General features: G+C 44.3%; 1 protein-coding gene across 2 annotated transcripts in view; it reads left to right on the top strand.

The window, feature by feature from the left end:
* The window catches only part of LOC126419105 (protein vestigial-like), a 535,228-nt gene extending 521,110 nt beyond the window's left edge, over positions 1 to 14,118 (top strand). Inside the window, exon 6 of one of the 2 annotated variants that reach the window (XM_050086203.1) lies at positions 11,291 to 14,118. In XM_050086203.1, coding sequence (XP_049942160.1) covers positions 11,291 to 11,573 — 283 coding nt within the window. In that variant the 3' untranslated portion in view covers positions 11,574 to 14,118. The remainder of the gene's footprint in view (positions 1 to 11,290) is intronic. The other variant, XM_050086204.1, reaches the window with a different exon arrangement.
* Positions 14,119 to 15,294: the final 1,176 nt, after the last annotated feature.

Here is a 15,294-nt window from a genome sequence, read left to right as displayed (position 1 = left end):
TTAACAATTGAGAGAGAGAGAGAGAGAGAGAAACACTACCTCTTAGAGAATGACGTGTTGTGCTAAAAACGACTTGTGACTGAGTTGTTTGGGTACTACAAAAATTGTGCTTAAGTTGTAAAAAGTGCAGAGTTTTTAGCGGTTCCGACCGATAAACATTTTATTACAAATGTTCTGCAGCAGGAACACATACCTCCACAACGCATAAAAATTCATTGACTTCGTAACACATTGTAAGGCACGTGGCATGAAGTTCTGATTACGTGAAACAGGAAAAGAGGGTACGTGTACACCTATTAATTCCCAAAAAATCTTCGTATTCCATGTTAATAATAAACCTGTTCAATAAATAGTTTGTGAATTTAAAATGTGTTTCATTTATTATTTTATTTGAAAACTAATCTAAGCGCATTAACTGCACTTCAGCAGCGGCAGATAGACCAGTGTTGCGACTAATGGCACCGCGGAAAAATTTTTGATGAATTACAGGAGCCGGAAATGTTTGGGAATCACTGCATTAGTTAAAGGTGTCTCTTTTTGCACTCTTTAAGTGGTACGTGCACTCTATCTCGTTGGAAATATTCAGAATACAGCGAAATGTTTGCAACAAGCGATCAGTAGCTGACTTTCCCAGGATAAGAATTTACGTCAATTCGGAGCTATCTATTATGCACGTGCGTACAGCCGATAACACCTCGATTTATTTTAGAGCAGACCAATTTTTTTTTTACACTATGGAAGGCCGCCTGATTTTAAACGTGGAACTGATAGAGCCTCTTCTGTAGACGTTCAATAACGTGCCTCTCGAATCGGCACTTGAGGTGTAATCACATGGAGAGAAGCACCCCCTAACCCCCGACGCATCCGTGTGTTCGCCACGACAAGCCGTGACCCTGCGCCCCTAGGAAGTATGTGCTGCTGCACACCCCAACATGAGAGGGCTGATGTTCGCATTTTCCGCTCAGCGGGGGCCACTCCAAGACTAATATTGCGCAAACAAAGCGATGGGGTCCGCGGCATGGGAGGGGCGATGGTGGTGGGGGGGGGGGGGGCGAATATTGCACGTGTCGTCTCCCCAGCCGCCGTCTGATCAGCTGCGACGCACCACGCTCTCCACAGTACGCTGACTGTAAGCTAACTGCTCCCCCTATCTCCACCGATTCTGCAGACGACACCTTGCTGCACAAAAACTGTTCACACGACTCACCGACACGAATTTACAGACGTTGCCAGCCGGGCAATCAAGTACTCAAATACAATGAGTTGACAAAGTAATGAGATAGCGATATGCACATGCGAGGTGTGACAGTAAAGTAATGAGACTGCTGTGAAAAAAATGTTGCTTACCGTTTTAGTCAAGTTTAGTGTCGTCTCCTTCAAAGCAGTACCCTTCTGACTGCACACACTTTTTCCAGCGCTTCTGCCATTGGTGGTAACATTTCTGGAACTCATCTTCTGGAATATCCTCCAAGACCCTCGTCACAGCTTTTTGGAGATCTTGTGTTGTTTGAAAATGGTGTCCCTGGACCGCCGTTTTGACTCTTGGAAATAGAAAAAAGGCGCACGGAGCGATATCTGGTGAATAAGGTGGCTGTGATAGTACTGAAATTTGTTTTGAAGTTATAAATAACTGTACTGACAGAGCAATATGGGACGGTGCATTATCGTGATGCAGAATCCAATTATCAGCAATGTTGGCACAGACACGAAGAACGCTTTTACGATGTCTTTCTAAACTTTCTTTGTAGTGATATTGGTTAACTGTTTGTCCAGGAGGCACCCACTCTTTATGAACAATTCCCTTGGAATCAAAGAAGCACACAAGCACGCATTCCACTTTTGACGAGCTTTTTTTCATCCGGGTGATCCCTTTGAGCATCATTGCAAACTTTGGCGTTTTGTCTCTGGATTGTACTGAAAAAACCAACTTTCATCACCAGTGATAACACAGCTCAACAATTATGGGTTGATTTCCGTTTGCTCCAACAGATCGGCTGCCACATTTTTCCGTGTTTCTCGCTGTTGTCGTGTGAGATTTTTGGGGACCATTTTTGCACAAATCTTTCACATACCAAGACTTCAGTTATCATTAGACGAACCGTTTCTCGATTGATGTTCTTCTGCAATCATTTTCATGGATAATCTTTGACCAGATCGTACGAGTTCATGCACCTTGGCCAAGTTGACATCCGTCCGTGAGGTTGATGGTCGTCCACTGCTGTCTTCATCTCAACATTCGTTCTGCCTTCACTAAACACTTTATGCCAACGAAAAACTTGAGCTCTTGACATAACCTCTCCAAAAGCCCTCTCTGAAGCTTACCGTAAGTTGTCGTCGCGTTTTCACCCAATTTAACGCAAAAAGAAAAGGCATACCGTTGCGCAATATTATGCGGTTCCATTTCCGTGACGAGAGACACAAACAAGTGTTAACGTATTACAGCACAACTCACGACTGAGCAGTTGCATCCATGTGCCTCTTGGGCTAGAAACGGCTTATAGACCAAGGTCAAAGATATTGTGCCTACGCAAGCCTGCAGGGTTGCCACGTCTTGCAAAGAAAATCAGTCTCATTACTTTATTGTCGCACCTCGTATACAAATCGCTTACTCAAGGTGTAGGAGGGCAGTGCATTGGCGGATCTATAGTTTGTACTCACATGACTCACGTGAAAAGGTTTCAGACTTGACTATGGCCGGAAGATTGCAATCAATAGACTCTGAACGCCGGTTTGTCGTTGGAGCTAGACGTATGGGACATTCCATTTCTCAAATCGTTTAGGAATTCAGTATTCCGAGATCCAAAGCGTGAAGAGTGTGCCGAGAATACTAAATGTCAGGCATTATCTGTCACCATGGGCAACGCAGTGACCGACGACCTCCACTGAACAACTACGAGCAGCGGCATTTGCGCACAGTTGTCACTGCTAACAGACAACACTGTGTGAAATAACTGCAGAAATCAATATGGGACGTACGACGAAGGTATCCGTTAGGACGGGGCGGAGAAATTTGTCGCTAATGGGTTATGGATTCAGAAGGCGAGTGCCTTTGGTAACAGCACAACATCGCCTGCAGCGGCTCTCCTGTGCTCGTGACCATACCGTCTCGACCATCGACGACTGGAAAACCATGGCCTGGTCAAATGAGTCCCTATTTCAATTGGTAAGACCTGACAGTAGCGATCGTGTTTGGCGCAGACCCCACGAAGCCATGGACCCATGTCGTCAACAAGGTACTGTGTAAACTGACGGGGGCTCCATAATGACGTGGAGTGCGTTTACATGGAACGGATTGGGTCCTATAGTCCAACTGAACCGACCATAGACTGGAAATGATTATGTTCGACTACTTAGAGACTATTTGCAGTCTTTCATGGACTTCATGTTCCCAAAAACTAAAAACTAAACTCCTCCCGAACAGTCCATGAAGGCGCAACGGTACCGACCGGCCGCCAAGCCATCCTCATACCACAGGCGTCACTGGATGCCGATATGGAGGGGCATGTGGCCAGCACACCGTTCTCACGGCAGTATGTCAGTTTCCGAGACCAGACATGTTCCCGAACAACGATGAAGTTTTTATGGTGACAATCCGCCATATCACCAGGCCACAATTATTCGCGATTGGTTTGTGAAACATTCTGGACAATTCGAGCGAGCGATTTAGCCACTCAGATCGCCGACGTGAATCCCATCGAATATTTATCGGAAATAATCGAGAGGTCAGTTGGTGCTCAGAATCCTGTTCCGGTAACACTTTCACACTTATGGACGGTTATGTAGGGAGCATGGGTCAACATTTGTGCAGGGGACTTCCAACGATTTGCTGCGTCCATGCCACGTCGATTTTCTGCACTAAACTGGGCAAAAGGACGTCCGACACGATACCAAAAAGCACCCCATGCCTTTTGTCATCTCAGTGTAAATATGGCGCAGTGTGTCATCTCATGTCGTCAGATCATTGTTGAATTGTTGGCGTACCGAGTTAAGCGTCGGTTGGACTGAGAGACTGCAAGCGGCGACTGATGAAGCCAACTACTCGAGCGTACGCACGTCTTTTTAATCGTTCTAATAAGAAGAATGCGCCCAACGAGTCTCCGATTTTGCTCATCTTTCGCACGATTGTAGTAAAGCATGCTGCCTGTAGTATAATGTTCTTCTAAACTTTTTGGAGAAATCGAAGTTCCTAGTTTTACGAGACTGTTGAATACCATGTGAGAGCGCCAGCCACTGAGCAGTAGCATTAAGCGCGACGAGCCAAGGCGGCGCTCTACGAATCTTCATGACAGAGCTCGATTTCCATAATGTCGTATTTCTTCCTGATCCTCTACCAAACACCAGTATCACCACAACCAAACATTTCTCTTCAGCAAGAAACAATAAGAGTAATCATCCTGACCATCGTTGTCTTCGTCGTCGTCAGCAGCAGCAGTAGAAGCAGCAGCTCCGGCATCAACACCACTGCTATTCAGTTCCGAAATAACCTGACTCGTTGTAGTGGTTATGGTGGTTCCTGTCACGTGACAGGATCGCAGGATGGGCAGATTTGCAGTTTCCCGTCCGAGCTGGTTGCGTCAATTCTGCTGCTCGATGACTGGCGCTCTCTGTTGGTGTTCAACGGGCACGCAAAGCTTTGAACTTCGATTTCTCGAAAACGTTTGAGTAGGACACTGTACTTCAGCAGCACTCGTTACATCGAAGTGTGTCCGACTGTCGTAGGGAAGGATGAGTGAAGTGGGCGACACATTACTTGATTGCTTCCCTCGTCAAACGAGACCTGACTCGCTATTGTATAGGACTTGTGCCTGTTCAGTCACCAATATATAATGCTTAAGGAGTATAGATTTCAGTATTTTACATTTTAATCCGTTTAATTTTATATTCACATTATAGGGCAGAAGCTAATTTCACAGTTGATTTACTAGCTATTTACCATAAGAAGATGAAGATGTTGCACTACTTTCCAGATTTAGTGAACTGTCCTCTCGGTTTCCTGAATCGTTAGAAGTTTCTTTTAACACGCTGTCATTCTATTTTGTGTAAGCAATTAGCCAGCAACACTTTTCTGAATGAATGTTTCAGCAAATACTACGTCATTCTACTTTAGCAGGTGTTGTTACGGCACAGCCCATGTTTACAGTTTTTCATTCTGAATTGTAATGACAGATTGGTCTAGTGAATGCGACTAACAGTAGTAACTATAGTCTCTCCCTTGCACAAGCATTCTAGAATACTTTGCCCACTCGCAGGAGACGTTCGTATTCTGCAGTTTTGGTGACGGTGGAAATCAGATGTTCATGTATGTTGGAAGACGGGTTAATATTGTCTGCCGGCCGCTGTGGCTGAGCGGTTCTAGGCGCTTCAGTCTGGAACCGCGCTGCTGCTGCGGTCGCAGGTTCGAATCCTGCCTCGGGCATGGATGTGTGTGATGTCCTTAGGTTAGTTAGGTTTAAGTGGTTCTAAGTCTAGGGGACTGATGACCTCAGATGTTAAGTCCCATAGTGCTTAGAGCCATTTGAACCATAATGATGTCTCATTGGCACCAAATTTCACCACTATTCTACCCAGCGTCATAGTGGATGTGTCGCACGATGGGAATTTAGGCTGACGCCCTATTACCCATATTTCACCCCTTATTTTGACGCCTCTGCGATAGGGTCAAGAACGGCGACACCCAGGGTTGAAATGACGCGGTTTTCGTATACAGAGTGTAAATTTTAAGTTGACAAACCAGAATAACTCTAAAAATAAGCTTCACAGGAAAAAATATGTAGAATCCAAACTTGATTATTTTCGAGGAGGACATCTGCTGGTCCTAAAATTAGCCCACCACAAAGCCCCCTGGGGGTGGGGTGGGAGGCAACTTTAAAATTTCAAATACGAACCCCCCATTTTTTAATTGCAGAATCAGATTCTACATAAAAAACTACGTACATTTTGTCTTAAGCATTTGTTTTCATTCTTGGTAGTTGGCTCTGTAATTCAAGAAAATCTTAAAGGGGAATATGTTCATCTTTAGCTGGCGAGTGGGTTAGTCTCTTCCTCAGTTAGTCTTTTACTTTGTTTACTCTGTGAGTTAATGAGTTCACTCGTCAGTAAGTAGGATGTTTGGTTAGTTAGTTAGCTAGTTAGATACTTCCTGGCAGATTAAAACTGTGTGCCGGACCGAGACCTTTGCCTTTCGCGGGCAAGTGCTTTACCGGTCCGGCACACAGTTTTAATCTGCCAGGAAGTTTCATATCAGTGCACACTCCGCTGTAGAGTGAGAATTTCATTCTAGCTAGTTCGATAATCTGTTTGCTATATAAAGTTGTGTGGCCTCATGACCATCCGAATCTGTGGAAAAAATTAATATTTGGATGAACATTTGTAAAGCTATAATTCCTCTCTCTCAAACCCCACCCTATGGGGGGGGGGGGGGGAGAGGGAGAGTTTTAGTTTTAGCGAATCAAAATTTACGAAGTAAATAAGTATTTTTTATCTATCCGTAATCATTTTCCATGCAAAAATGAGAACATGGATTTCCTTGAATTAGAGGGCCAACTACCAAGAATCAAAGAAATGTTTAAGACAAAATGTACGTCGTTTTTTTAAATGTAGAATCTGCTTCTGCAATAAAAAATGGGGTTTCCCATTTGAGATTTTAAAGTTCCTCCCGCCCCACACCCAGGGGGCTGGGGTGGCGGGCTAATTTTAGCACCAACAGATGTCCCCCTCGAAAATAACTTTGGATTCTACACATTTTTTCATTTGAAGCTTATTTTTCGAGTTATTCTGCTCTGTCAACTTAAAATTTACACCCTGCAAGTGGCGGAGGAAAACACTTGACACACTGCCGCTCAAAGTCGACACGAAAAGGCGTCAGAGGGTGGCATAAAGGGAGTCAATGAAATCACACCTTTCCTTGTCGCGTTGATTCCTGCACATATCGCGGTAAAAACAGTGCGACGTTCTTGACTCCTTTCATGCTGCTGACACCCCTAGACTTTTTAAACTCTCTCGGCATCCACACTGAACGTGATGGCACCCCTTTAGAGTGCAGCGCGACCGCTGTTTTCACTCTCGTGTACTTAATGGAACCATTAGGGATCGTTCAAAATCATTCGACAAAATTTGAGCGTGAACTGAAGCAGCAAAGGGTGCTTGTGCATTTTCAGCCCTCTTGTTTCAATCTCTCCTGCCGTATAATCACGGAGAGGTGCGACACTAGCACATATGTGAATACAATGACAAAGGCTTCTTCTGAGACCCCCGCCCCCTCTCATGCGTTCGGCAGTATCTTCGGTAGCACCTGCCCACATTTATTGAGGTCTTTAAAAATGGGCCTTTACAGAGGACAACTGTGAGTTAGACCTACATGTCTGCTGACTGGCAACCACTTTACACCCTTCTGATGCCAGTTGGCTGCCTCCAGGTTTTAGAACTACTTCGTAGGTTTAATGCACACATTTTAAAATCCTCAGTGAATGTGGATGAGTGCCACTGAGGTTTTGCTGAAGTGGGGGGAGGGGTGGCAGCGGGGGGGGGGGGGGGATCTTAGAGGGACCTTTTGCCCTTGTTTTCACGCGTGTGTTCTCACCCTTCCGTGATTCCGCTACAGGAGGGCGTCAAATAGGAGGATTTAAAAAACATAAGCACCCTTTGATGCTTCAAATTACTTTCAAATTTTCTCAGTTGATTTTGAACTGTTACTAGTAGTTCCATACTGTACACGTGAGCAACAATTGCAGTCGCGCTGCACTCCAAAGGGATGCGATTACGTTCAATGGAGATGCAGCCTCACAGTGTTCTTAGAGAAGGGTTGTCACGTCCAGAGATGTTAGCAGCGTCAAAGGTTGTCAAAAATGTCGTCCTGTTGCTCGTCACACTGACATCTGCCCTTTTCGACCTCGAAATGTGCGGGTGTGTACGCCCGTAGGAAAAAGGAGTTCCATTTAAGTCCTTTCTTTTGCCACCCTCTAAGTATTAAATGAAAACAGTCTTGGTTGCAATTTTAGTTTTTTTATTTATCAACTACGGGTTTCATCTTATTTAGGCAACTTCAGGCTGATCTTAATTTGGTATTTCTTAGGACGATCCTTTAAACAGTGTAGCTAAAGGGCATCGTCGAGTACATCAGGCCAACATCGTCTTCGTTAACTTCAGTAAATACTTTTGTCGATTCTGAGCGGCGATGCGTCTGAAATCTTCTTCTCGGCCACCCAGAAGAAAAGCGCGTGAGTTTAATACTGGGCGTCACAGTCTTGGCCTCGATCGCGAAGGAGACAAAGAAGGGCTGAAATGTGGGTAAGAGGGGATGCGACGACCTTCCCATGGTATGATACGTCCACGGTGTTGCTGAGCAGAACTGTGGTGCAATTTGGAGACAATGTGACGCCGTTAGCCGTTAACACATCTTACACGTCAGATGAGCTTCTGAACTGTAGCCTTTCTTTCGCATGTGTCGACACTTTGCTGTTCGAAGTATCGCCGAGCCCGAAGGTGACGTCACAGGTTGCCATGCTTCTGTACCATTACAGAGGAATGTTGTAGACACCTTTGAGTCAAATTTGAAACTTACATGCCGCTGTGGGAAACACCTACCGCGTTTCGAAAAAGTGATCCTTTAATTTTGTTGCACAGTATACTTTCTTTGTAACGCTTTTTTCCAGTATTTTCTGAGACCATTCACCGCTCTTTAGAAAGGTAATGAAACGAATCAAAATTTTGTGTAAGATAGCTTACTATGGAGAATTACTGCGATAAATGTCGATCAAATCTGAATTACGTGTTAGAGAAGTAGTATTAACTGAAGATGTCTGCACTTCACTTCTTGCGTCATACATCAGCTAACATTTACTTTCCCAATAACGAAATGAGATTTTGGAGGGAATATTATGGCTCCTAGAGCCATATTTGTTACATGTATAATCAGTGTAATATTTGGTGGTACGAACGTAGAAGTAGACGATGATTTATTGAGCTGACTAACTGTTCCGGCGATTTACAAACATCATGTTAAATTGGGCTACTGAAGTTTGTCAAGCTAAGGATAGGTCTCTTTTGTTAATTTCTTTCACACTGAGAGATTAGTCATACACTAATGGCAACTCCCTACTAATTTGAATATTTTGGTTACGAAGAACATTTCATAAATAATGCACTATTTTTTTACTTATTTGCTTTTTTTAAATATCTCTTCACAGTCCTTCAGTATACTCTCCCTGCTTCTCTATGACTGAATCCCAACGTCTCGGAAGCTCTGTTATTCCATACAGGACACCACGTCTGTTCATCTGTCGAATGGCTCAGGTAAAGATGGTAGAAGCTTTTCCAGAAATAGATAACGACGTCCACGCATAGGTTTTGTCAACTTGGTAACAAGTAGAAGTCTGATGGACTTATTTGCTGGATGTATGGAGGATACGGCAACACTTCCCATCCATTCTTCGTGCATTTTCTTGGAGAGTGAGTGTTCCAACTTCTAGCAACTGAGGTCGGGTTTTGTGCAGTTTTCTGCTCAGGTTTTGCATGAAGTTACCATTGTATTGTACTGTATTGTATGTTAACCGGGAACCTAGAAACGACGGAGAGGTTCCGTCCCCGCCGCAGCCACAGTGGTCCAAAACCCCACGACGACTACCGCAGTCCACTTCACCCCTCCACCGCCCAACACCGAACCGAGGGTTATTGTGCCGTTCGGCCCCGGGTGGACCCCTCCCCCCCCCCCCCCCCCCCCCCCCCAGGGAACGTCTCACACCAGACGCGTGTAACCCCTATGTTTGCGTGGTAGAGTAATGGTGGTGTACGCGTACGTGGAGAACTTGTTTGCGCATCAATCGCCGACATAGTGCAACTGACCGCACGGCCAACCGGGCGGGCATGAAGTTACCATAGTAGAATGCTGTGATACTTTTTCCACGTGGGACTCTATCTGCCATGACGACTCCTTGGCGATCATAAGCAAAAATCATCATTTGACTGAGCTTTGATTGGTTTCTTCGAAATTTTTCTGGACGTGGAGAATCTGACGCTCTCCTCTCATTGGACTGTGATTTCAACTCCGGTTCAACGTCTCTAATCCACGTTTCATCAATAGCGACAATTCCACACAAGAATCCTTGATCTTCACGGTCGAATCTTTCTTTGAGCAAGGTTGCAATGTCCAGCGTTTGTGCTTCTCTTCAGCAGTCAAACAGTGTGGGATGCATCTCGCAGGAATTTCTCTTATCTTCAAATCAAAAAATGTTTCAAATCGCTCTGAGCACTATGGGACTTAACTTCTGAGGTCATCAGTGCCCTAGAGCTTAGAACTACTTAAACCTAACTAACCTACGGACATCACACACATCCATGCCCGAGGCAGGATTCCAACCTGCGACCGTAGCGGTCGCGCTGTTCCAGACTGTAGCTCCTAGAACCGCTCGGCCACTCCGGCTGGCTTCTTCAAATCATTTGCCAGAATACAGAATACTGATGGGAGAATTCCCGTGACTTCAGACAGTTCCTCGAACTCGCACTGAGCCCGCATCTCGTGGTCGTGCGGTAGCGTTCTCGCTTCCCACGCCCGGGTTCCCGGGTTCGATTCCCGGCGGGGTCAGGGATTTTCTCTGCTTCGTGATGGCTGGGTGTTGTGTGATGTCCTTAGGTTAGTTAGGTTTAAGTAGTTCTAAGTTCTAGGGGACTGATGACCATAGATGTTAAGTCCCATAGTGCTCAGAGCCATTTGAACCATTTGAACTCGCACTGAGATCTTCTTCAAGAGCATCTGCCACAAGTATCACACTTCGTTCATCTGTTGACGTTTTGCGTCTTCCGGGTCTTGGATTATCGTCTGTGCTCATACGACCACCACAAAACGATTAACCCAACGTGCAACCGTACTGCCAGCCGAAGTGGCCGAGCGGTTCTAGGCGCTTCCGTCTGGAACCGCGCGACCGCTACGGTTGCGGGTTCGAATCCTGCCTCGGGCACGGATGTGTGTGATATCTTAGGTTAGTTAGGTTTAAGTAGTTCTAAGTTCTAGGGGACTGATGACCATAGATGTTAAGTCCCATAGTGCTCAGAGCCATTTGAACCATTTTGTAAAAACAAAAACACGTGCTTCTTCCTCAAGCTACGGACTATATCTGACGTAATTGCCATTGTTGTTGTATCAAACAGTCCAGAGTAATACCAATCTGTGCATTATTTATGAAATGTCCCTCGTACATGTTTGTAAAGAGAGAAGGGCAGATGCAGCCCCTAACCCCACATTTTGGAATCCAAGTGCTACAAGGTCTCGCTAATGGTGTGTGTTGTCGTGTTCCAGGGCTGGAGGCACAGGTGCAGGAGTCGTCCAAGGACCTGTACTGGTTCTGAGGCTAGGCGCGCCGCTGGGCTCCAGCCGGCGCACCCACAGCCCCAGGACCTCGCCTGCGCGTGCTCGCATCTGCTCCGCTCCTGAGGACGGCACCACCACAGCCGAAACAGCCACACCGCAGCAGCCTCTCACAGCCGACTCCGCGGGCCTAAGTGTCCATCCAGTACTCGGCGCTCGGCACGCGGCGTTCCTGGACATCAAGTGCGAATCTCTTCCAGATCTCGAGCACTGAACGCAGCCAACGGTCCTACTGTTTAGCCGTACATACGTGACATACGAATAACACAGTGGACTTCTCAAAAATCATCTGCAATTACATACTTCTAGATTTCTGATATTTATTAGTATTTCAGTCAAAGGTGGGAGCTGTGGTGTCGAAGACAACCGCGAAAGAGTGCAATAAGAGACTTCACACTTAAAAGTATGATATCCGAGCTACAGAACGACGAAAGAGAGTTCATTGCGGTGTTGGTGACTTAAGGCCAGGAGAATTTTTTTTCTTGGGTCACAGGACTTGTACAAGTGAGAAGCACAGTGCAGAATTAGCGCCTGTGTAGAAATGAAGTAAACGGCTCTCACGCATTTCAGTTCGAATCGAAATGTTTGTTGCAGCCGTGTAAGCAATGAGAAATGTAGGACGTAATGTCTGTGGTGACAGTGCTGTAGCCTAAAGTCTGAATTTAATGAAGAGTATATGTAAAAACGTGACGCAACATTCTTGTGGGAAGCCTATTGTGGAATAAGCCAAACTAATCTGATTTCAGATGTCGTGTATCTTTGTACCATTTGAGTCGTGGTGAGGTTCCGCAGAAACCTTCCGTTACATATAGCAAAAGTTAGGTATTTAAAATATTAGGCGTGCAAATATAGAATGTTCTGGCGTGATAATTTGCATTGAAGACTATTTTTGCGTTTTCAGATAGCAGGTAACCACGTTATCAAGAAATATTGTGACGAGTTGGGTCAGTCATTGTTTGGCGGGTGTGCCTGCACAGGCTGTTCGTCACACAGGTGCAGCAAGAGTTTTGTAAATAGTTTTTTCTCAAGACAGATGTAACTAACAAGGAGGCATTTTGATCTCGCAGGTGCTTGCGACTTGGAGCTCTGTGTGTGTGTGTGTGTGTGTGTGTGTGTGTGTGTGTGTGTGTTTTGATGTGTACAGACGCCACGAAGCTCTGACGTACTAAATGTGCGGCTGCTGTTGCCCGCAAGAACTGCTTACGATTTTCTTGTGTAAATAGTATAATATTCGCTAGTGGAGATCCACGTGACCCAAATGAGAGTAGCAGTTGCTATGACTGCAGCTGATCGGCAGCACAGAAAAAGACATTGGAGTTTCATACATAGCCGTTGTGAGTAGATTGTTTTGTAGTATATCGTTCACCGTGTGCCACCATATGGTTCTGCGCTTTCCTCCATGCCCTGTTGTATTAAATAGAGCAAACAAATATGTATTCCTCGTAATTTAAGGCTTTCGCCAGGAGATCGTACGAGAAGCCAACCTTTGCGATTAAGTGGATAAATGTTGCCACTATTTCCATGTTAGGAATATTATATTAATGATTATCTCACTGTAAACAGTAAGGCTACTAACAAATATGTGCAATGATACTGTTAAGAACGTTTTGTGCTGCGACTTTTCATAATTTATTTATCGATTCAAAGTTTGTTGTATTTTTCGTGCTGTGCGACATAGTAGAAATTATTTTTATCGTTTACTGTCTTTGTAATAATAGAAATAATAATTTACTTCGTTTGTTCAGCGAAAGCTGCTTAACGCCACTGCTACCGTGGCAACAAATATTATCTAAGACGAAGCTGCTTCAACGAACTATAAGAAAACTCTGGTATCTTTGAAAACATTTTGGTTTGCTTCAGTGTTAGAGATGATTTTGAAAGATGGCAAAATTTTCGACTGGTAGTAAGTAAGTTATTACCGTTTATAGTGACATAAGCACTAATATGACTGACGCAGATCACTTGCTTTGCTCTCCAACATAAGTATATGTACAGTACGGCAAGGCAGTTAGCGAGGTGCTGTTTCAGTGATGGCGATGAAATATGAACCATTCTTGCAGCTTCTTACCAGCTGTTCCAAAATAATATTCTAGGCTACATACGGATGACTGTATAGTAACGGAAAATGTTTGGCATAGATTAAGCGTCCTCTAATGATGATACTGTACGATGTTTGTCTCAGTAGTAGTCTATACTGCCTGCAGAATTATACTGCATTGTATTTAAACAGAGATTCGCTTGGGGTGCATTGTGTTATGGATGGGATTTCATTCTCATTGTAGAAGCTCTACAGTGTTGGAGGTCTTTAATTTTGAAGAACTGGATTCCAATCCTGAAATTGCACCTAAGGACTGTTGCAGCGGCGAGTGTTCCAGATAACTGAAAACACTAAAATTATATTCTCATTAGACACATTATAAATCAATCACTCTACTGAAATTTTGGTCGTTAAAGATGGTGTGTTAAGTTTACGGAAGCTGGGAAGCTCGCTGAAACAGCAAATCAAACTGCCAGCCACTTTAACAGCGTGCTTTCGATTTGCACTCAGTTTTCTCTTAATTAGGCGGAATTATCGACTCATCATTATGCTCTGTATGTGTATATTTCTTTATTACGTATGTATCATGCAGCGTTCGTATGACGTATCACTCATAGACACCGTTGTGTAAGTAAATGTATGATAGTTATAAACGTGATTTTTGAATGTGCCATTTGTTTCTTGTCATTTACGTTGCAAGTAAACAATTTATTGAAACTAAGTTATGTGTGCTTTTATTAAATGTGCTCCTTCTGTCCCCCCCCCCCCCCCCCCCTCCTCCCCCTCCCACCTCCGATTCCACGATTTCAGATACGAAGCTTGTTGCAAGCTCCTTAGCCTACATAACATGTAGCGCACAAAATTTTTATTATTTGAACTCACTGTTAATCATCAGTGACTTTTCTTTTGGTGCTTCATGGACAGTGTGGTATTTTATAACTATAATTGTACGGAACCAATTTCAATCATACGCAACGAAAGATGAACAGCGTTACATGAGGAAAGCTATCTTTAGTCATAATCTCTGTAAAACTAAGTACAAGTGGCTATTTATTTTTTTCGTGTATTAATTTAAACTGGCAAGATTTGGGCCTTCAGGTTCTTTCTTACATCTAACAAGACTTCCTCGGTTAGTGAACATGACAATTTGTATGGTACATGAGTGATATGCTAGGTGATTCCATTATGATGTTAAAAACTTTCAGTGGTGATAGAGAAGTGTAAATGTGTCAATATGATGGAAGGGATCCTGATCCGGAAACGACAGGGTCGAAAGTTGTAAACGAAAATCATTCTGCAAGCGTCGTTGCTAAGACTGTTGGAAGGTAATCCCTATGAACAATTAGGTGTAGAGATTGGGATAATAACGCAAATAATCCAATGCTCTGTACTAACATGAGCAGTCCTGGTGTACAACGTCTGTACTATTGTAGATTGCAGTCTGTGTTTACTAGCTGAAGTACCAATGTCGATCAGCGCTAACCAAAAGGAGTTGTATCCCTTCTTGGACCTTGTAAACATGATTCTCGTGTGTGGGTAAGCAAATAGGAGGAGCAGAGAAGCGGAAGGGTTGTAAAAGGCCAAATATCTGCATAGGAGACATTCGGCTCACACTGTGTTTCCAAAACTGTTGCAGCGATTAAGTGAAACAGGGGAATTGGTACCACAATACAAAGACCGAGGACGGCGACGAATTACACGATGTCCCGACTTAGAAGATGCAGTGCTTGCTCGAGTGAATGAGGCTTGGATTTTGTGGTAAGTTCCTGTGGGATCATGCCGCTGAGGTCATCGATCCTCTGTTTACTGCATATGTACTTTTCACGGATGAAGCCTGTTTCACCAGACGTGGAGTTCCAAATGGTCGCAGTACTCATTTTTAGGCCCATGAGAATTC

The sequence above is a fragment of the Schistocerca serialis genome, chromosome 9 (genome assembly GCF_023864345.2).
Source record: "Schistocerca serialis cubense isolate TAMUIC-IGC-003099 chromosome 9, iqSchSeri2.2, whole genome shotgun sequence".
Taxonomy (NCBI): Eukaryota; Metazoa; Arthropoda; class Insecta; order Orthoptera; family Acrididae; genus Schistocerca; species Schistocerca serialis.
This window is presented reverse-complemented; position numbering and strand designations above follow the sequence as displayed.